This window comes from Pangasianodon hypophthalmus, chromosome 8 (genome assembly GCF_027358585.1).
Source record: "Pangasianodon hypophthalmus isolate fPanHyp1 chromosome 8, fPanHyp1.pri, whole genome shotgun sequence".
Classification (NCBI taxonomy): domain Eukaryota; kingdom Metazoa; phylum Chordata; class Actinopteri; order Siluriformes; family Pangasiidae; genus Pangasianodon; species Pangasianodon hypophthalmus.
In genome coordinates, this window is record NC_069717.1 from 12,816,988 (window position 1) to 12,834,538 (window position 17,551).

Consider the following 17,551-nt stretch of genomic DNA (forward strand, 5'->3'; position numbering starts at 1 on the left):
TGCAAGGACATTTCTCATATAGACACAAAAACCTTATACGAGAAATATTTGAGAGGAAATACAAAACACATATGATGCATTAATGGATGTATTATTATATCAGTATGCAAAAGTACACAAAATTTGAAATACATTTCACTAATACTTTTTTGCATTCTTTTTAATCAAATGAGTGACAAGAATCTCACAATGGTATAAAAGAAGCTGTATTTTCTAAACCATTCGTTTGTGGAAAAACACACATTTACTCAATTTTTGCACATTAATTGGAGCATTCAACAGGGCCAAATTTTTTATTCTCCAGCTATTTTGCAGTCAACCATTCTGCCACCGATAATGCAGAAAATTTGCAGTACAAGAAACATGGACAATTTATTTGTTTGACTCGACTAATTATCCACATAAGACACATTGATTAAAAAGAAATTGGCATCCATTGTTTTTTGTGTGGTATCTCTAAAATCAAACACATTAGAGATTGGCTCTATCTACAAGGGTCATTTTGAGATAATACTTGATTGGAATTATAGTTAGTCCTAATTCTCTCAGCATATGAGATGTAGGGAAAAATCAGTGCTGTTCTTGGCTTGACAGTTAAAGACAATGATACACTACTCAACTATATGACTTTAAGTCACTGCTTGCAAATTCATATCGCAGCTCAAAACCATGTGCAAGACCCTACGTAGATGTTATGCAAGATCTTACATAGCATAGATGCTACATAAGATGCTTCCCACTGAAAATATTTTTGAACTAATTGATCACTTCCCAAATTTAACCATTTCTCTGTAATATTCCAGTGCTCTCAATAAAAACAAAATTGGGGTCACAGTTAATGGACATTTTTGGCTACACAATAAAGTTGTCATTGTGTATTTACAGGCAAAGCACGTACCGATCCTCCTTGAACCACTGTTGTCAAGGCCAAATGAGGGGAAAAGCAGAAGATCAGAATACATTCAAATGGTGCCAACCTTTTCACAACAAACTAAATTTCTGTCATTTTGATACAAAAGAGTATTGTGTCCACATCTCCAGCCAAAAGCGGCTTTGTAGGTGTTTGGGTTGGAATTAATAGAGATCACGGATGGCTCATGAGCTTGGAGATGGAGTGACACTAGCTTTACCATTAGAGCCGATCATAGTGTCTGTATAGTCCCAGTAAACACTTCCCCGGTTGAGTTAGCCTTCTCTTATCTTAGCAGCTAGGGCAGAGTTTTCTTGTCGAATAGCCTTGTAGTCTTCCAGAATCTTTTCCAGGTTGCTAACAGTCTTTTTACCATTTTCAGTCTCAATCTACAGAAAGAAGGGACAAGAGAGTGAGCACGGGTAAAACAATTCTTATATATACACCATTCTAACAATATTTTGATTGCATATTGAGATGAATGATACTAATGAGTGCAAAGCTAAGTATATCTAATCTTTGGTTTCTAGTGAATCAAATAACTACAGTCCAGTTGCAGATCCAGCAAAGTATTTATATAAATCAAAATGAGCACTTGAACAATGCTGCCGAATAATCGAGCAGTGTCTGGACGAAAACTGCCTGCAGTTCAGTGACTCTTCAGCGGTGATCTTCTGTTGTGCTTTATCGTGCATGTATGTAAAATAAGTACTAGCAGTTCATTGGTAAAAAGAATAGTTTTCACAGAATTTCATAGATTTTTGAAAAAAATTTATTTACTCTCTCTGGTCCGATTATCGAAGTGACGACATTGCTTGTTCAAAAGAAACAAATTTGACAATAAAAACTTTTAAAGGCGACTGGACAGAGAAGTATGCATTTATTCTCTGCCTCAGGTACAAAACAGATGTCTCATCTGTTGCATTATTCAAAAGTGGTAATGTGAAACAGTATGAAATAAACACAACACTTATTATAGTCTCTTTTTTTAACAGCCATATATACAGCCATTTTTATAGCCATTTATACCCATGAACTTATCACTAATGGCATCAAAAGGAAACTATTGACACCATTTAGTCGTTAGCTACTTATCCAGCTGGACCTTAACAAATTTGAGATGAATATTCCTGGTTAGAGGATAGTGTACCACTAAGCATATTTGTGCCACACAAAAAATGGTCAGATCAAGAATTCCTAATGTTCCTAATGTAGAAGGATTTAAGATGTGATTGGACAATTAATGCAACACACTAGTAGAACAAAGTTCACACACCTGTTCCTCCAGATCTCTGATCTCTCTCATGATGCTGCCTGTGTCCTCAATGGTCTGAATAAGCTGGGTGCAGTTCTGAGAGGAAAAAAAGTTAATCAAAGAAAAAGTAAGAAATTCACAGGAAACCACACCTAAGGTCTTTGTTTATTCATGTACTAGACAACAGCAAACATAGTTGAGCAACTATCCCTTATTTCCTGTTCTGGTCCCTAAACAGTTCAACACACACTGACATGCAGGAATATGCTTACAGTATTTACATACACTCACCATCCACTTTATTAGGAACACCTGTAAACCTGGTTATTCATGCAATTATCCAAGCAGCCAATTGCTGCATTAAAACATGCAGACACAGGTCAGGAACTTCAGTTAATATTCACATCAAACAGGAGAATGGGGCCAAGTGTGATCTCAGTGACTTTGACTGTGGCATGGTTGCTGGTGCCAGAGAGGCTGGTTTGAGTATCGGCTAATTAGAGAACTGCATGAATAACCAGGCATACAGGTGTTCCTAATAAAGTGACCAGTGAGTGTATATAAGTAATATAACTACTGATTTTTTTTTTTAAACTATGTTCAATGTGCCTTTACCTCATGTAGGGCAGCCAGGTATTTATATGATTTACGAACAGATTCATCTTTCTTGGCATCCTGTAATATCAAAACAGAAACACAGATTAGATAAGCATTACCCCATGTGAACTGTTTCAGTTACTCATTTACTAAGGACTTACCTTAAAAACTAGCTCATCTGTTACAGCAAACGTTCTGTCGAGCTTTCCTGTAAGTCCGTTAATCTCTTTCTGCAGCTCTTTAGTGTCTGACAAAATCTGCCACGCACAAGCAAATTTGTAACCACAGTTCAAACTCCAGCAATTCGAATGTATTGATAAACCACAGTAAGACATTAAAGCTATCAAAATAATTAAAATATCCTTACACAGGGACTGAATAATTAATAAATAAAGACCTTTGTGATTTCCTCCTTCTGTTTCTTAATGTTGCCAACAATTTCCAGGATCCTCATAGTGTAGGCTGAGCGGGAGACATCCTTAGGCAAAGTCTCGTACTCCGTGATCTGCATGAGTAGCACGGGGAAAGGAATGTAGAACACATTATAAAACAGGAAGACAAATTACTGAATATGTACAAAAAATATGTTTTTCTTTAATAATTTTACAATAATACAATTATACGATAAGCTCCTACCAGCTGCTTATATAGGCTCTCCTTCTTTTTGGCCTCTTCAGCAGACTGTCGGATTTTATCATGAAGGTCTTTGATTTCAGATAACTTTCTGGAAGACTCCATCTAATAACAGATTTGAATAATGGTAATTGTTCCACACACATCTCATCAATGTATGCACATATTAGGTGTGTACACAGGTGTCTGAATAACCAGTAAATTATATGAGGTGCAAGAACACTGAAATTACTATAAGAGTATTTGTTCTAGTATTCTAGACAAAAGCAGTGAGAAAATATGAAAAAGAGAAGCTGTGTCTGGTATTATTCTGATGGAGAGAGCAGTAGGGTTGGTGTGAGAACGTTAGAGGTGCAGTGGAACTGAAAAATCTCTGGTGGTTTTTACTCTCAGGGAGGTGGGAGTATATATATGAATGAAATATATATCAGGTATGAAGCTTGTGGTTGTGGGATGGGATAATACATTTCTGTAGCAGCGGGTGTGCGGTCGAGCGTCGGCTGTGGACGGAGAGAAAGGGGGTAGAACCAGCAGGTAATGTGTAATAATTCTCACCTTTGTGTTATTGGCCTGAGTTTACTTGTGTCTTTTTTGAACCTCCTAAACGTGTGTCTTCAGGGTTTCTCATAACAAGCCAGAGAGAGTGAGCCAAGCAGCACAGAAGCATGTGTGTGCATGCGTATGTGTAGTGAAAGCAAAAATAATGAGCGCTTTGAGTTGTCCGTAGCCTGCCTCCTGCTTCCTCATTTCTGACCCATCCCAGGGAAGTGTCAAAATTTCCAGTAACGTTCATCACAAAATCTGTGGCAGCTAACTTTTGCTGTGCCAGAGTATGCGCTGCTGTAGTAAGGCTACATGCTAAAATATTAAAGCTGGCACCACCCAGTAAAGCTGTCATTCAGTAAAGCTTTTCCTGTGCATTTAATTTTTATATTCATTATTTCTCTAAAGTCTGTAAAACAAACACCCATGTCACCACCAACAGGAGGCAAGTTTAATTGCAGTGAAAAAATGATCGATTACAACTTATTAAGTATGCTTTTTTTTTTTTATTCTTCCCACTTCTAGCGGTCAATTAAATATCCATTTATTACTCTTATCGATATTCAAAAAATTTAAATTAGGCAGAAGGTAAATCCCTAGCATATATGTACAAAAATGACCGGTCTTAATCAATAATAATCAATAATAATCTCAGCAATATGTTCTTTACACTAAAGGACAGGACAACGAGTAGTATATATAAAGTGGCTGCACCTCTCGATTACTGCAGAGCTCTTTGAGTCGGCGGTGTTCGTCAATAAGTGGTGCTCTGTGTTTCTCCCACTGTGAGGCCAAATGAACCACTCGCTTAGAGCTTGCCTCCACCAGGCTCTGAAACACACACAGTGAGAATGCAGGACATTTTCAGTAATGTTAAGTAATGTTAGACACCATGGTTTATGAGGACGGCTCTCATACCTGTAATTTGATCAGGTTGTTCTCAGCATCTGGTAGGAGGTCAATGGTCTGTTTTTTCACCTTGATGGTGTTCTCCTTCTCCAAATTGTGTACCTCTCTCTGTTTCAGCTCATCTGACACCTACCAAACCAAATTCATATAAACATATGATTTTCAGGTATTACGTCCAAATGTCACATGTCTGGAAATCTAATCGGCACTGCTGAAAACCAAACGCACAGTTTTCAGGTTTTACTCTCTTCTTATAAAAAGATATTCGAAAGATCATCACAGGCAGTCTGTAACATTTACTTAATATCACATATCACTTTCACCTTGTTATTATAATTTATTTCTTTCATTAACAAAACAATGATATATTTTACTAAGGCAATTACGTGTAAAGTGTTTAAAAGTGATACTAAGCTTGCTAATATTTGCAAGAATCAAATGAACAAAAAACAAAACAGAGCATTCACACATGAATTCTGAAATGGAAAGTGCATGAGTACATAATGCATAGTTCACTATAGTGCATAACTTTAGATGGAGTACACAGCACAGGATTGCAGGATCATATTACTGCTCAGGAAAGTTATTCAGAGCAAGCAGCAGTCATTACCTGGTGAATAGACACTGTGAGCTGTTTTATGTCCCCGCCCACCTCCTCCATTTGGACAGAAAGCTGCTGTAGTTGCTGCTGGAGTGCAGTGAATTCTGCCTCCTGCTGGGCCTTTAGGTCCTCCTCAGATTGGTGGGAGCTGGGAAGTGCACTTGCTGCTGCTGCCATCTGCTGAGCGGCTTTTTCAGGTTCCTGCATAATAAAGACACCTTGTGTCTGTTTTCATATAGCCGCTAGGGGGTGAAAGGCATCACAGAATGATAAAGAAATGGTATACCATTATTTTATGCTGTACTGACATTCATGACGTCACTTCTAATGCACATCTCTCTTAATAAATACTATAATTTTTAAAATATGGTGACCTGTAGGGGGCAGTCGTGGCCTAATGTATAGAGAGTCGGACTTGCAACCCGAAGGTGAACCTGAAGGTTGTGGGTTCAAGTCTCGGGTCCGGCAGGGATTGTAAGTGGGGGGAGTGAATGACCAGCGCTCTCTTCCACCCTCAATACCACGACTGAGGTGAGACCCTTGAGCAAGGCACCGAACCCCCAACTGCTCCCCGGGCGCCGCAGCAAAAAAAGGCTGCCCACTGCTCCGGGTGTGTGTTCACGGTGTGTGTGTGTGTGTGTGCACTTGGATGGGTTAAATGCAGAGCACAAATTCCGAGTATGGGTCACCATACTTGGCCACAAGTCACTTCACTTCACTTCCTATTTTTACCCCAGGGAAAATGCATTTCTACACATCATATTTATAATTATAAATATGATATTTTGTTTTGATACATTAAGATCAATTCTGTTACAAAAAAAAAAACACTAGCAGTTCCTTAACCATAAAAATCAACCCTTGCATTGTGAGATTGTGCTGATTTTAATTTGCTCAATTTGGATTTCCGCTGTTTTACTCACACTTTTCTAAATGTTGCCAAGCGGTTAGCAGCATTAGTTTGTCAAATGTCGACCCCATAATTGATTCTGTGGAGAGTAAACTACAGCCTCTCACAAAATTGACCCAAATTACCAAATTTATTTAGTGATAAAAAAGCACAGCTGTTCTCCCTGAAAAGCCTACATGCTAACCACTAACCACCATTAGCTAGAAAGTTAGCTAGAAAGAAGCACAGGGTCTGGGGTTACCTTTGCTAGTCCTAAATGCCTAAAGACAGAGGTTTAATTCAAATGCTTTCCTATCATGTATAAGAAATTAATATTTTTTTTTAAACACTTCAGGTCTATCTTAGAGTTACTACAGCTAATCCTATAGCTAGTGTTTGCAACTCTTAAAAATGAAGTTGAACAGGAAATTGGTAAGCTTTCATATCAAACAAAGTGATGATCAGATTTCTTTTGAAAAACACATTAATTTTTTGGTTTACAAAATCACACAATCCCTACAGCTAGCTGTAAAGGTTTATCCCCAAACAAACATGCTAACATTATAGAAAATTACAAGTTACAGAATATGGCCAAAGCAAGCTAGATAGCTAAAATATCCTTAGCTGTCTAGTTTGACTTACAACTAAGTTTACAGTGGATATAAAAATCAACACACCACTGTTAAAATGGCAAGGTTTTGTGATGAAACAAACCAAGATAAATCAGAACCTTTCCTACCCTCAATATGAAATTATAAAGTATAAAAATTAAGTGAAGAACAATCAGAAATATTTTAGAGGAAAAATACGAAAAAAAAAAAAAAAAAAGTTACAATAACCTGGTTGCGTAAGTATGCACACCCTTTTCCTACTGGGGATCTGGCTGTGTTCAGAATGAACCAATGAACCAGCCATGGTCTGCAAAGAGCTTACGAGGCGTGTACAGGGTCCCACTGTCAAAAGGAATTGATCAGGAGAGGGGTACAAATTTTTTTTCCAAAACATTAGATGTACCATGGAACACCGTGAAGGCCATCATCAACACTTGCAGAAAATGGAGCACCACAGCAACACCAAGAACAGAACATCCCTCCAAAATTTACAAAAGGACAAGACAAAAACTCACCAGGGAGGCTGCCAATATACCAACGGCAACATTCAAGGAGCTGTAGGAATATCTGATTACGCTCTGCATGTGACAACAATCTGTTGTATTCTTCGCATATCTCACAAAAAACATCCAAGCCCAACTAAATCACCACAAGCCATGTGGCAAAATGTGTTATGGTCCAAAAGGTATAATTATTCCATAATTCTAAAAGGTTTGGCGCAAAAAAAAAGCACCAAAAGAAGACCATATACCCGGTGAAGCATGGTGGTGGCAGCATCATGCTTTAGGGCTGCTTTTCTTCAGCCAGAACTTGGGCATTTATCAAGGCGGAGGGAATCAACAATAGCTACAAATACCAGTCGATTTTAGTGCAAAACCTTCAGGTGTCTGCTAGTAAGCTGAAGATGAAAAGGAATTTCACCTTTCAGTACAACAATGACCCAAAGCATACATCCAAATCAACAAAGGAATGGCTTAACCAAAACATCAAATGTTTTTGAATGACCTAGAAAGAGCCCAGACCTGAATCCAGCTAAAAATCTGTGGGGTAACCTGAAGCAGGCTGTGCACAGGAGATGCCCTTACAATGTGACAGATCTGGAATGTTTTTGCAAGAGTGGAAAAAATATTATAAGCTATTTATATATATTATAAATATTATAAGTCAAAATGTGCCACGCTAATAGACTCTTACCCAAAAAGACTGAGTGGTGTAATAAAATCAAAAAGTGCTTCCACAAAGTATTAGTTTTGGGGTGTGCACACTTATGCAACTAGGTTATTTTAAGCTTTTTATTTTTATTTTTTCCCTAAAAAGTTTCTGATTGTTTTTCACTTTATTTGTGTACTTTGCAATTGCACATTAAAGGTGGGAAAAGATCTGACATGATTTATCTTAGTGTTGTTCTTTTACTTCACAAAAACCCGCCATTTTAACAGGAGCATATAGACTTTTTATATCCATTGTATGTATTCACTGGCTTATTTCTTTAACAAGGTTGAGGAGAGAAGTTTATACACGGCTATCCAAAAATACTTTCACACTGTGTAAGCCCCAACATCAGATCCTAATTCAGCATTCTGTAATCTGGGAACACTTTTTTTTGCCAGACGCAAGCTCTAAAGAAGACTAAGGGAATTTACTGTCTAGGAAAGCTTCTTGAAAAGCACAAGCTGATATGTACCTGTGTGAAGGTGAATTTCTCGGAGTGGGTGAAGCGTGTGCCTTTGGTCAAGATATCACCTCCTGTTGTAGCCCCCGCAAAGGAGTTTAACAGCTCAGAAAGGTCAGAGGTCGAACGTGTGGCGTTGTGTGTGTCAGGCCGAGGCTGAGCAGCCGCCCTCAGCTGCTCCTCTATTCGCTTCTGCAGCCGCAATCTTTTCCTCGAACGATAATCCTGTAGAAATGAGAGAGAGAGAGAGAGACGCACTTTATCTGTCCTCCATGTGAATTCCATATAAAATGAGTAAGAGCTCAGGTAACTGCCAGCTTTACAGGAGATGAACCTATCCGAGAACCACTGTGAAACGACATAGTATTTTTATTCCTTCCTACCTCACTCTGTCTGATTTACACTAATGGCATTCAGAAGAAGCACAAAATTCTCGTAAATATCAGCTAGGATTAGCACTTGTTGACTTTTTCAGGTACAGGAATAGCTGCCACAGCACAGACAAGTGGTCTGTTTGTAGTCTGAAAACAGGGTGAATATCGACATCAAGTGTGAAATGTCAGCAGAGAGATGGGTTAGCAGACAGGTCTGAGAATGCTGAATGTCACATTAATGTGACAGAAACAGCACTGTGCACCTCCGATACGTGTTTATCTCTGGTTTTACCACTGAGCTATAAGGGGAGGCAGAACAGAAACAAACTTAACACAATCCCCAGAAATGAAAACGGATCAGGGTTATTTTGAGCTGCTCTGGATAAAAACCATTAAGCACAGAACAAGTACAGAAGAGTTATAATTATAATTATGTGAAAGTATCTACATGAAGTAGCTAATCAAAATTATTCTTGACTGAAAGTTAAAATTTATCCACACAAGTATAAATTATTTTAACTAATTTCTCCTAACACTTTTCACAAATTCAAACCTATTCACATGCCTCAACTCTTATGAAAGATTTCAAGGTGGTGCTAATGTTTTTATCCATCACATAGCCCTCATTCATTTGAATGTACAATATCATGATTTTTTTTCATTACAGTAACTATAAATGAATAAAGAGCAAATGTAACTTGAGGCAATCAGTCTTGGCAAGATGACTGGTTATGGTATGCATAAATACTGGATACTGCCATGGATTTATCTGGATGTAGTAAAGATGTAGTTTGACTAGATGTAGTCCAAAAGTTTGAATACACAAAAATGAAATTTATTGGATTGGTAGCCAAGCCAGAAAGTCATAATTTTACGAGTCCTTGTTTGGTCTCAAAAGTAAAAAAGTAGGTATTTATATACATTTTTAATTATATTTAGGTAAAGTATAAATCATTTAAATGAATACCTGAATAATATATATTCATGAAATCTAGTTAAGTATATTCCATTTCTGTTCATAAGAAACTGTGAAATGTTCCTTGGTCAACATGACATCACTGACTTGGCGTGCAGCTCTGTTATGTGCTTGTGTTTATAGTGATTTAGGAGTGTACCTCAGGAGTGAGTCTGGAGAGAAGGCCTTGGCTGTTCCACTCGTTCTCCCACTCCTGTGCTGCGCTGAGCTCCGAAACATGGTTCTCCAACAGAGAAGCAGGCACTGAGGCAGCTTGAGAAGGCTGAGATGTCACAGGCAGCAAATACTCCCTCCAATACTCTTTCACCTCTGAGAGAAATTTATACAAGCATTAGAGAAGAGATATTCAACTAAAAAGGACCAGTTATACAAAACTCTTTGCTTACAAAGGTCTGGATAAGCAATTAACACTACTAAATAGCGACAACAGTTACCTTTTATCCTGAACCATTTATGATTAGTTTATGGCTATAAATATCAAGTGGCTGTGTTTTGTTTCATCATGGTGCTTCATGTTATCGCTTTTGACTCGCACTCTGAACAGATGACACATACACTAATATGGCTAAAAGTTTGTGAACACTTGACCGTCACACTCATACACACTTTTTGAACATCCCATTCCAGATTTAGTTCACTTTGCTCTTCTGGGAAGGTTTTCCACTAGATCTGCTACAGTAGCCACGTTCACATTTACGAAACTAGAGTCAGTTAGATACAAAAGTACAGCCAGTTTTTTTTTCGTACGTTTAGCTACAGTATATTTTTTTCAGTATTCTGTTCTGTCTGCTGAAATATTTAGCTCATTTCTCATCCAGACTGCGGTCCACCAGTTGATGACCCCTGAATTAGAGGATTGCTTTCTCAGTGAAATTAGTCTACAACAATTTGAGCACAGATGAAAAAGAAAAAAAAAAAGCATATGAATGTACCTTTAGACTGTTTCTTGGCAGGAACTTTCAGTGAGTATGGGAGACTCAGTGGCTGGGCATGGAAACTGTGACATGGACCAGGGCTCTGAAGACCAATTCCCATTATTACAATTGTTAATAAAGGAACTTAGATAGATATCTATCAACATGGTTAAGACAAATTTTCATTAAAAGGATAGGCTTCAAAGAACAGATTTTTGTAAAAATTACTGTATATATTTATATAAAACATTTAAACTGCTATACTTCAATGTAAAACACCGCAGCCCACCCTCAGTGGTCATGTTGTACCTGGGTTTTGCGGTGCAGGGGCAGTCGGCAGGATGGAGGGAGCCAAGGCATTGCCAGCTGAGCTTTAATCTGGGCTGCAATGGCTTTCTGCAGGAGAGCAGACTTCCCTATGAGAGGAGCAATGTGTAAAGAAACAAAGGGAAGCATAAAACAAGCTGGATGTTTTTATTTATTCCAGGAATGCAAGTATTCCTAAAATCAAGACGCAGCATGCATTAAATGATCAGGAAAAATCCGGCAACTCCCACCGCTGTGTCTGTGATGTGTGGCTTTGAAACTATAGCTATAAATTGTACAGCTTTACAAAACTGTTCTATTTGGGGTTAGTGCAAAAAAATAAACCAAACTGAATTCCCTTTGAATTGTTGACATAACTCAAACAATAGAGTATTATTAAACTAAAAACAGCATCAAAACCACAATTACACAAAGCTTATTACTTTGATGAATGGAGTTGATTTTGGACATTTTCCAAAAGACGAACACACACATTTAAGTGCAAATGTTTGCATAGCCTTAGGACAAAATTAAGACAAAAAAATTCAGCATACAGAAATAAGACATTTATTTAGTGGCAAATGGTTAAAAAATTGGTAAATTTAGTCCTCAAACACGATGTCTTATCCTTCCTGATGGCTTGGTTTGAATGCTGCCAGATGTCTTACACTGCTTTCTTCAAGTCAGGATCAGGAGACCGAAACCTGTTTCTTCTGCTTAATGTCTGAATCGTTGTCTTGTTCCAGGGTATAGATTTAATTTTTTATTTCATTACATATTTACAGATAAACTGTAAAGATCTATTTTCCTTCTTGCACCCAGAAACTAGGTGGACAAACTTTTGCACTTAACTGTACCATCATTACTACTATTCTATCAGAACAAGAACTGAATAACAGCTGAAAAAGCCTGAACTCCTCCTTTATAACACAAAATAAACTCCAGCAATTCTCTAATTGGTAGCCTTCAAGAGAATTGGCAAAAAAAATGAGTGTATAAAATACATTTCACACACAATGGACCTCATTTATCAATATTTTAGTAAAGCTGTATGTAAATGTTGGCATAAGCCAAATTGAACTAAAAAGTTTTCCAAAGTTTTGGTAACGCTGATTTTCATTCTACTAATGTGTGTATGTTGATGAATGCAAATCACCTGTAAAGTGAACAGGGTGTGCATTGCATTGCATTTAGTGACAGCCACAAAACTCTATAAAAGCTCACAGAGAGCCGAACGCACTAAATGGTGAAAAGAAAATGAATCTGAAATGGAAGACAACTCACATTTATGCTAATAAAAGATTTCAGCATAAATACAGCTGAAAGGCAAATATCTGGAGACGTATTACAAAAAAAGTAGGTAAATAAGGTGTGAGTTAAGTGAGGTGAAAAGAAAGTGGTTTGACATGGAAACATTACCCAGATGATTACAGACACTAAATCCCTCACACTGAGAAACGGCTATGTTTAATTGTTGGTAAGTGTGTTGGCGGCTGTCGGCCAGATGTCTTTTTGACCTCTTGCACGCCAATATGTAACCAAACAGAATGTCAAGTTTCGTACTCAAAAAAAAACAAAAACAAAAAAAAAAACACAGTTTCTAAATCTCCATTCCAACCTAAACGTTATGTGCGAAATCATCCTCGTAAGCTAACGCCAGCTCAGTGTCCTGCCCTGTACAGTTTTCCCTGCTAATACCACATCTGAACCATTTGACCAGCTAAGTATTACGCCCTTAATGAATTGGGCTAGGTGTTTTAAGAGTAGGGAGACTTTCAAAGTATACTGGAGTTAAGAACCTCTGTTTTAATTTATAGATGTGTAGCATTTTCCATATTTAACCTAACAGAGTAAGGTAATCCTTATATAAAATTACATTAATCCATGCCAATTATATGATTTGAAGCTCATCACTCAAAGTTCACATTAGTTAGTCTTCTTATGTGTAAATTAACACAAACTCAGGTGCTCTTGTAGAATACAAATGTTTTTCTGAACTTATGAGATTTTCATGAATACCAAATTTATTTAACGCTCCTACAAAATACTTAATAATAAATGTAGTGCTCAAAAAAAAAAAAAAAAAAAAAAAAAGGCAAATTCATTCTGATAAGCATCTGATCCCCATTGATGCTTTGGGGCTGTTTTGCACAAAAGCAATGTTTTTCAATGACCATCTCAGTCTCCAGATTGAGCCCTTCTGAAACCATGTTTCATATAGAAATTTGTGAATATAAAGTAGCTTAAAACATTTTAAAAGCAAGACCCTTGTTATTCTCTATAGCGGAGGTCTCACGAAATACTAACTGTGGGGTGTCAATATTTATGGAAGCAAGGTTTTGCAGAACAAATTGTACCACTTCAGAAAACATTCTGAACAAATTTTGTATTAATGAAATGATGTGCAACATTCAAATATAACTCACTGTTATTCTTTTTACACATAATTTCCACAAAGCTTATGCCAGTAACTCTTTTCTGTAGGAAATCCTGCACAATGATACTGCGATCGTTTTGGTTTATACCTGCTGGTTGGTCAGAAACCTCTGCACTCTCTCTGGGCAGCTTCTCCACCAGGAACATAAGTAAAGAGCGGATCTCTGGCTCATTACTGTACAGAAATGTCTGGTAGCCAATCTCTCCCTTATAGCCCAAGTCCTACAGACAGACAGACAGACATATCATCTATTAATCTTAAACCTTTTCAGTGAGGTTTAAGTAACAAAACTATATTAACAAATTGACTGGAATAATTGGGGTTCATAAATCCCTCATTAAATGTCTTGACTGAATTTAGGGTGAATCATCTCTTTCAAGATTTACAAATAAAAATGCTTTATTTTGTGGGTAAATCTGTGCATGGAAATGTATTTTCCTTTTTATTATTTCTAACATCCTCCACAAGCTATTCTTCAATTACCACTTACTGTGAGCCAGACAACTTCAAAAGCTGTATCATAAGCATGCATTCAGACATTTTTAAACTACAGACACTGTGTATTTGTAACTTGAGATACCACAATACTAAAACTTATTCTGCTACCTTCATCTAGGAACCCTATGCATTTGTAGTTGAAATTTGTACAAAGTATTATTATCGCTCTCTCTCTCAGAGGATAGCTAAATGGTACAGCCTAACGTAAGTATAATGTAAGTTACTAAATTATTTGCAGACAAGGCCCCCTTTAACTGTAGAATAAATTTCCATCTACTCAAACATTAGGCCTAATATTTAAATGTGTGTAATAAATAGTAATATTTAGTGGCATTATAGAGCTTTTTATTTTTTAACTTTCCACTCACAGAACACATTAGGTTCGAGTTGATATTATTTATAGGCCTGTATTTTCTGACCAGTCGAAAAGCTAAGAACTAAAAGTAGAGAATATCAAATATAATAACTTTGATAAAGGTAAATTGTGATTTCCTTCAGTGTAAAAGAATTATAACTGTATGGACCTCCTGCCTATGCTTCAAGAACCCCACTTTGAGAACCGCGGTTCTAAGCTATCCTGTCCTAGCCCAGACATCATGGCAGTCACGTGGAGTCATAGCCTAAAAGGGTCTAGTGATCCACTGATATGTGGAATAGGCATATTTAATAAAACTACACTATACAGCCAAAAGTATGTGGACACCTGACCCTTACACCTATACGTGCTTTCTGAACAGCCCATTCCAGATTTAGTCCCTCTTTGCTGTTATAATAACCTCCACTCTTCTGGGAAGGATTTCCACTAGACTTTGGAGCATGGCTTTGGGGATTTGTGCTCTTTTAGCCACAAGAGCATTAATGAGATCAGGCAGTGATGTAAGGTGAGGAGGTCTGGTGCACAGTCAGCATTCCAGTTCATCCCAAACATGTTCACTGGGGTTGAGGTCAGGGCTCTTTGCAGGTCACTCAAGTTCTTCCACAACAAACTTTGGCAAACCATGTCTTCATGAACCTCACTTTGTGCACAGGGGCATTGTCATGATGGAATATGTTTGGGCCTCTTAGTTCCAGTGAAGGGCAACTGTAATGCTACAGCATACAAAGACATCCTATACAATTGTCTGCTTCCAACTTTGTGGCAAGGTTTGGGAAAGATCCAGATATGGTTGTGATGATCAGGTGTCCACAAACCTTTGGCAATATAGTGTATGTTAATCAAAAATAATGCATTTTTCCCAGACCAATCATTATGCACTTGTTGTAGATGCTTTTGTTGTTGGGAGTTCTGATAAATCATAGCAAAAGAACAGCAATATAATATTTTTGCCCATGTCATGTGGCCCTACCTTTAATTTAGTTTAATTAGGACACAAAAGTTCCTATCTCTTACCTGGCAGGCTTGGGCCAGGCTCATGCCCACCCTGAAGCGGGCAGACATGCCAGGCGGCAGCGAGGGAGAGAGTCCACTGCCAACAGCCGGGTCAATCACACGCAAGCATCGCACCACCGCCTGCACTATGAGCTCACTGGAGAAGTGCTTAACACTCTGCACATCTTCGTCTATATCGCTGCAGGACAGAGGACAGAGGTACAGGGTTTAACAGGAAACATTAAGGCATACTGAATGTAAAGGATGTAGAAGGATGCAAGGAGGAAATTACTGCACACACATGCACACACAGACACGAAACCAGACTGACAGTTACTTAGATTACCCAATCTTTTCAAGCAATTTCCACCAAAGAAGGGAAAAAACAAGTATAAAGAAATCCAAAGCATAAGATCTGACTCATGAGACAAGTGATGAAATGAGTCTCTACTGAAATATAAACATAAGGAAGTTATAAACAGCACTTCCTAATTGCACACTGAACATGCAGATATAACTAATTTCCAAAATGAGTAAAAGATTTCATGGATCAAGAGAGACTGAACTTCAATGGTCTGTAGGTGCAGATTGGATTGGTTGGAAAATGAACCACAGTTCACATCTTCAGAACTTACGTGCCAGCCTGTCTCAGAGAATGGATTAAAATCCTGTCAACTTCTTCCATTACTGAAAGATATCAGAATAAAGCTGCAAAATCTTCTAACAGTGCCAGAGCCCCCACCACATTCAACCAAATGACTATCATAAGGCTGTGTGTACTCGCTCAGAGCTAACAGACATTAGCATCGCTTCACTGTACGGTAGTAGAATTCGCACTAGCGACCCACAACCACTGAATTCTCATAATTTATATTTTAAAATATTAATTCCTGCGATGTTTAATGTGCTGCTCAATACTCTCGAAGAAAATGACACGGTAAAAATACAAGCTTTTTGCGTTCAGTGTAATTTTTCTCTTTTTTTGCTAAAAGTGAAGCGGAAGTCATATGCAAGGAGTGTCCACCGAAGTGCACTATGGGATATGAAGTTTTGTCGCGCCAGTAGTAATATGGTCTTTAGTTATACAAATATGGCATTAAAACACGCTTTCCCACAAGGCCCGGGTGTTCGAACCTCATGACTCAAATGACGCTTAAGCACGTGCGCGCTGATTTTTTTTTCTTTCTTTAAATAGCCAAAATCATGTCTAATTCTAAATAAGTAACATATGAACAATTAGGAAACAGGAAATAAAATAGATAGTAAATTAAGTAAGTGCACACTGCTGACTAAAATAAAATTACATCAATGAAATAATAAAAAGTAAAGCTTACATGGTGCAATAAGTTCATATGTTAGGGTATACTGTACATTTATAAACATGCTTTTCATATTAGTGCATATTTATTTGTGGTGTTGTCTTTTATAGTGCGCTATTCATTATCTAATTCTCCTATTAACGGCTTAGTAACACATTTGTTACCTAAATAAACTGTACTGTTAGGTCTTTTTACATTTATTTCTTCATACTTCATTACTTAATTCATAGAGAATTTTATCCTTCTAAAATATGCAAAAACTTTCTGTTATAAATACTTTTCTGGAGGGGGAAAGGCATTTCCTTCTGTCTAACTGTTGCTGAAATCAGATAGATGTGCTTCTTTATTGATCTGTAGGCCCCTAAAGGAAATTGTATTAGATAGTACACTTAGTGAAAATTATGCAAATAATATAACTTTGTTAATGTATTGTCTTTGCTTGATGTATTAACAAACTAAAAATATAGTCTGTCTATAATTTACAAATTTTGTAAAGAACAAGTCTAAAACAAATGGACAACATGACACTACTGTTTTTTTGTTTGTTTGTCGTTTCACATTAATTTATATTAGGCTACATTTTATTCCACATTCCATATTACAGTCTATTAACTCTACAGGTCACACACATAAAACCAGCTGAAACTATCAATCTTCTGGTTTAAATGAAACTAAACCACACTGAAATAGTCATGGCTGACTGCCATGTAATGCTGACATAATGAGTAACCCCACGTT

At 37.4% G+C, this 17,551-nt stretch overlaps 1 protein-coding gene across 1 annotated transcript; it reads right to left on the bottom strand.

Moving 5' to 3' along the window:
• Positions 1 to 70: 70 nt before the first annotated feature.
• On the bottom strand, positions 71 to 16,517 carry ccdc22 (coiled-coil domain containing 22). The gene is made up of 16 exons (XM_026926953.3): positions 16,130 to 16,517; positions 15,516 to 15,693; positions 13,716 to 13,848; positions 11,194 to 11,300; positions 10,903 to 10,987; positions 10,110 to 10,279; positions 8,633 to 8,845; positions 5,458 to 5,649; positions 4,857 to 4,976; positions 4,653 to 4,769; positions 3,399 to 3,500; positions 3,160 to 3,267; positions 2,924 to 3,019; positions 2,781 to 2,840; positions 2,187 to 2,261; positions 71 to 1,299 (listed from the first exon to the last, which is right to left on the bottom strand). Exons 1-16 carry the CDS (start codon positions 16,177 to 16,179, stop codon positions 1,186 to 1,188), a joined length of 1,920 nt encoding a protein of 639 aa, XP_026782754.2. The 5' UTR covers positions 16,180 to 16,517; the 3' UTR covers positions 71 to 1,185.
• Positions 16,518 to 17,551: the final 1,034 nt, after the last annotated feature.

Excerpts from the sequence above, each read along its gene's own strand:
- ccdc22 (XM_026926953.3), bottom strand. The coding sequence starts at position 16,179 with ATGGAAGAAGTTGACAGGATTTTAATCCATTCTCTGAGACAGGCTGGC. Across the intron at positions 10,988-11,193 it reads CCCTGCACCGCAAAACCCAG|AGCCCTGGTCCATGTCACAG; the intron begins GTACAACATGAC and ends ATTGGTCTTCAG. Across the intron at positions 8,846-10,109 it reads TCTCCAGACTCACTCCTGAG|GATTATCGTTCGAGGAAAAG; the intron begins GTACACTCCTAA and ends TCATTTCTACAG.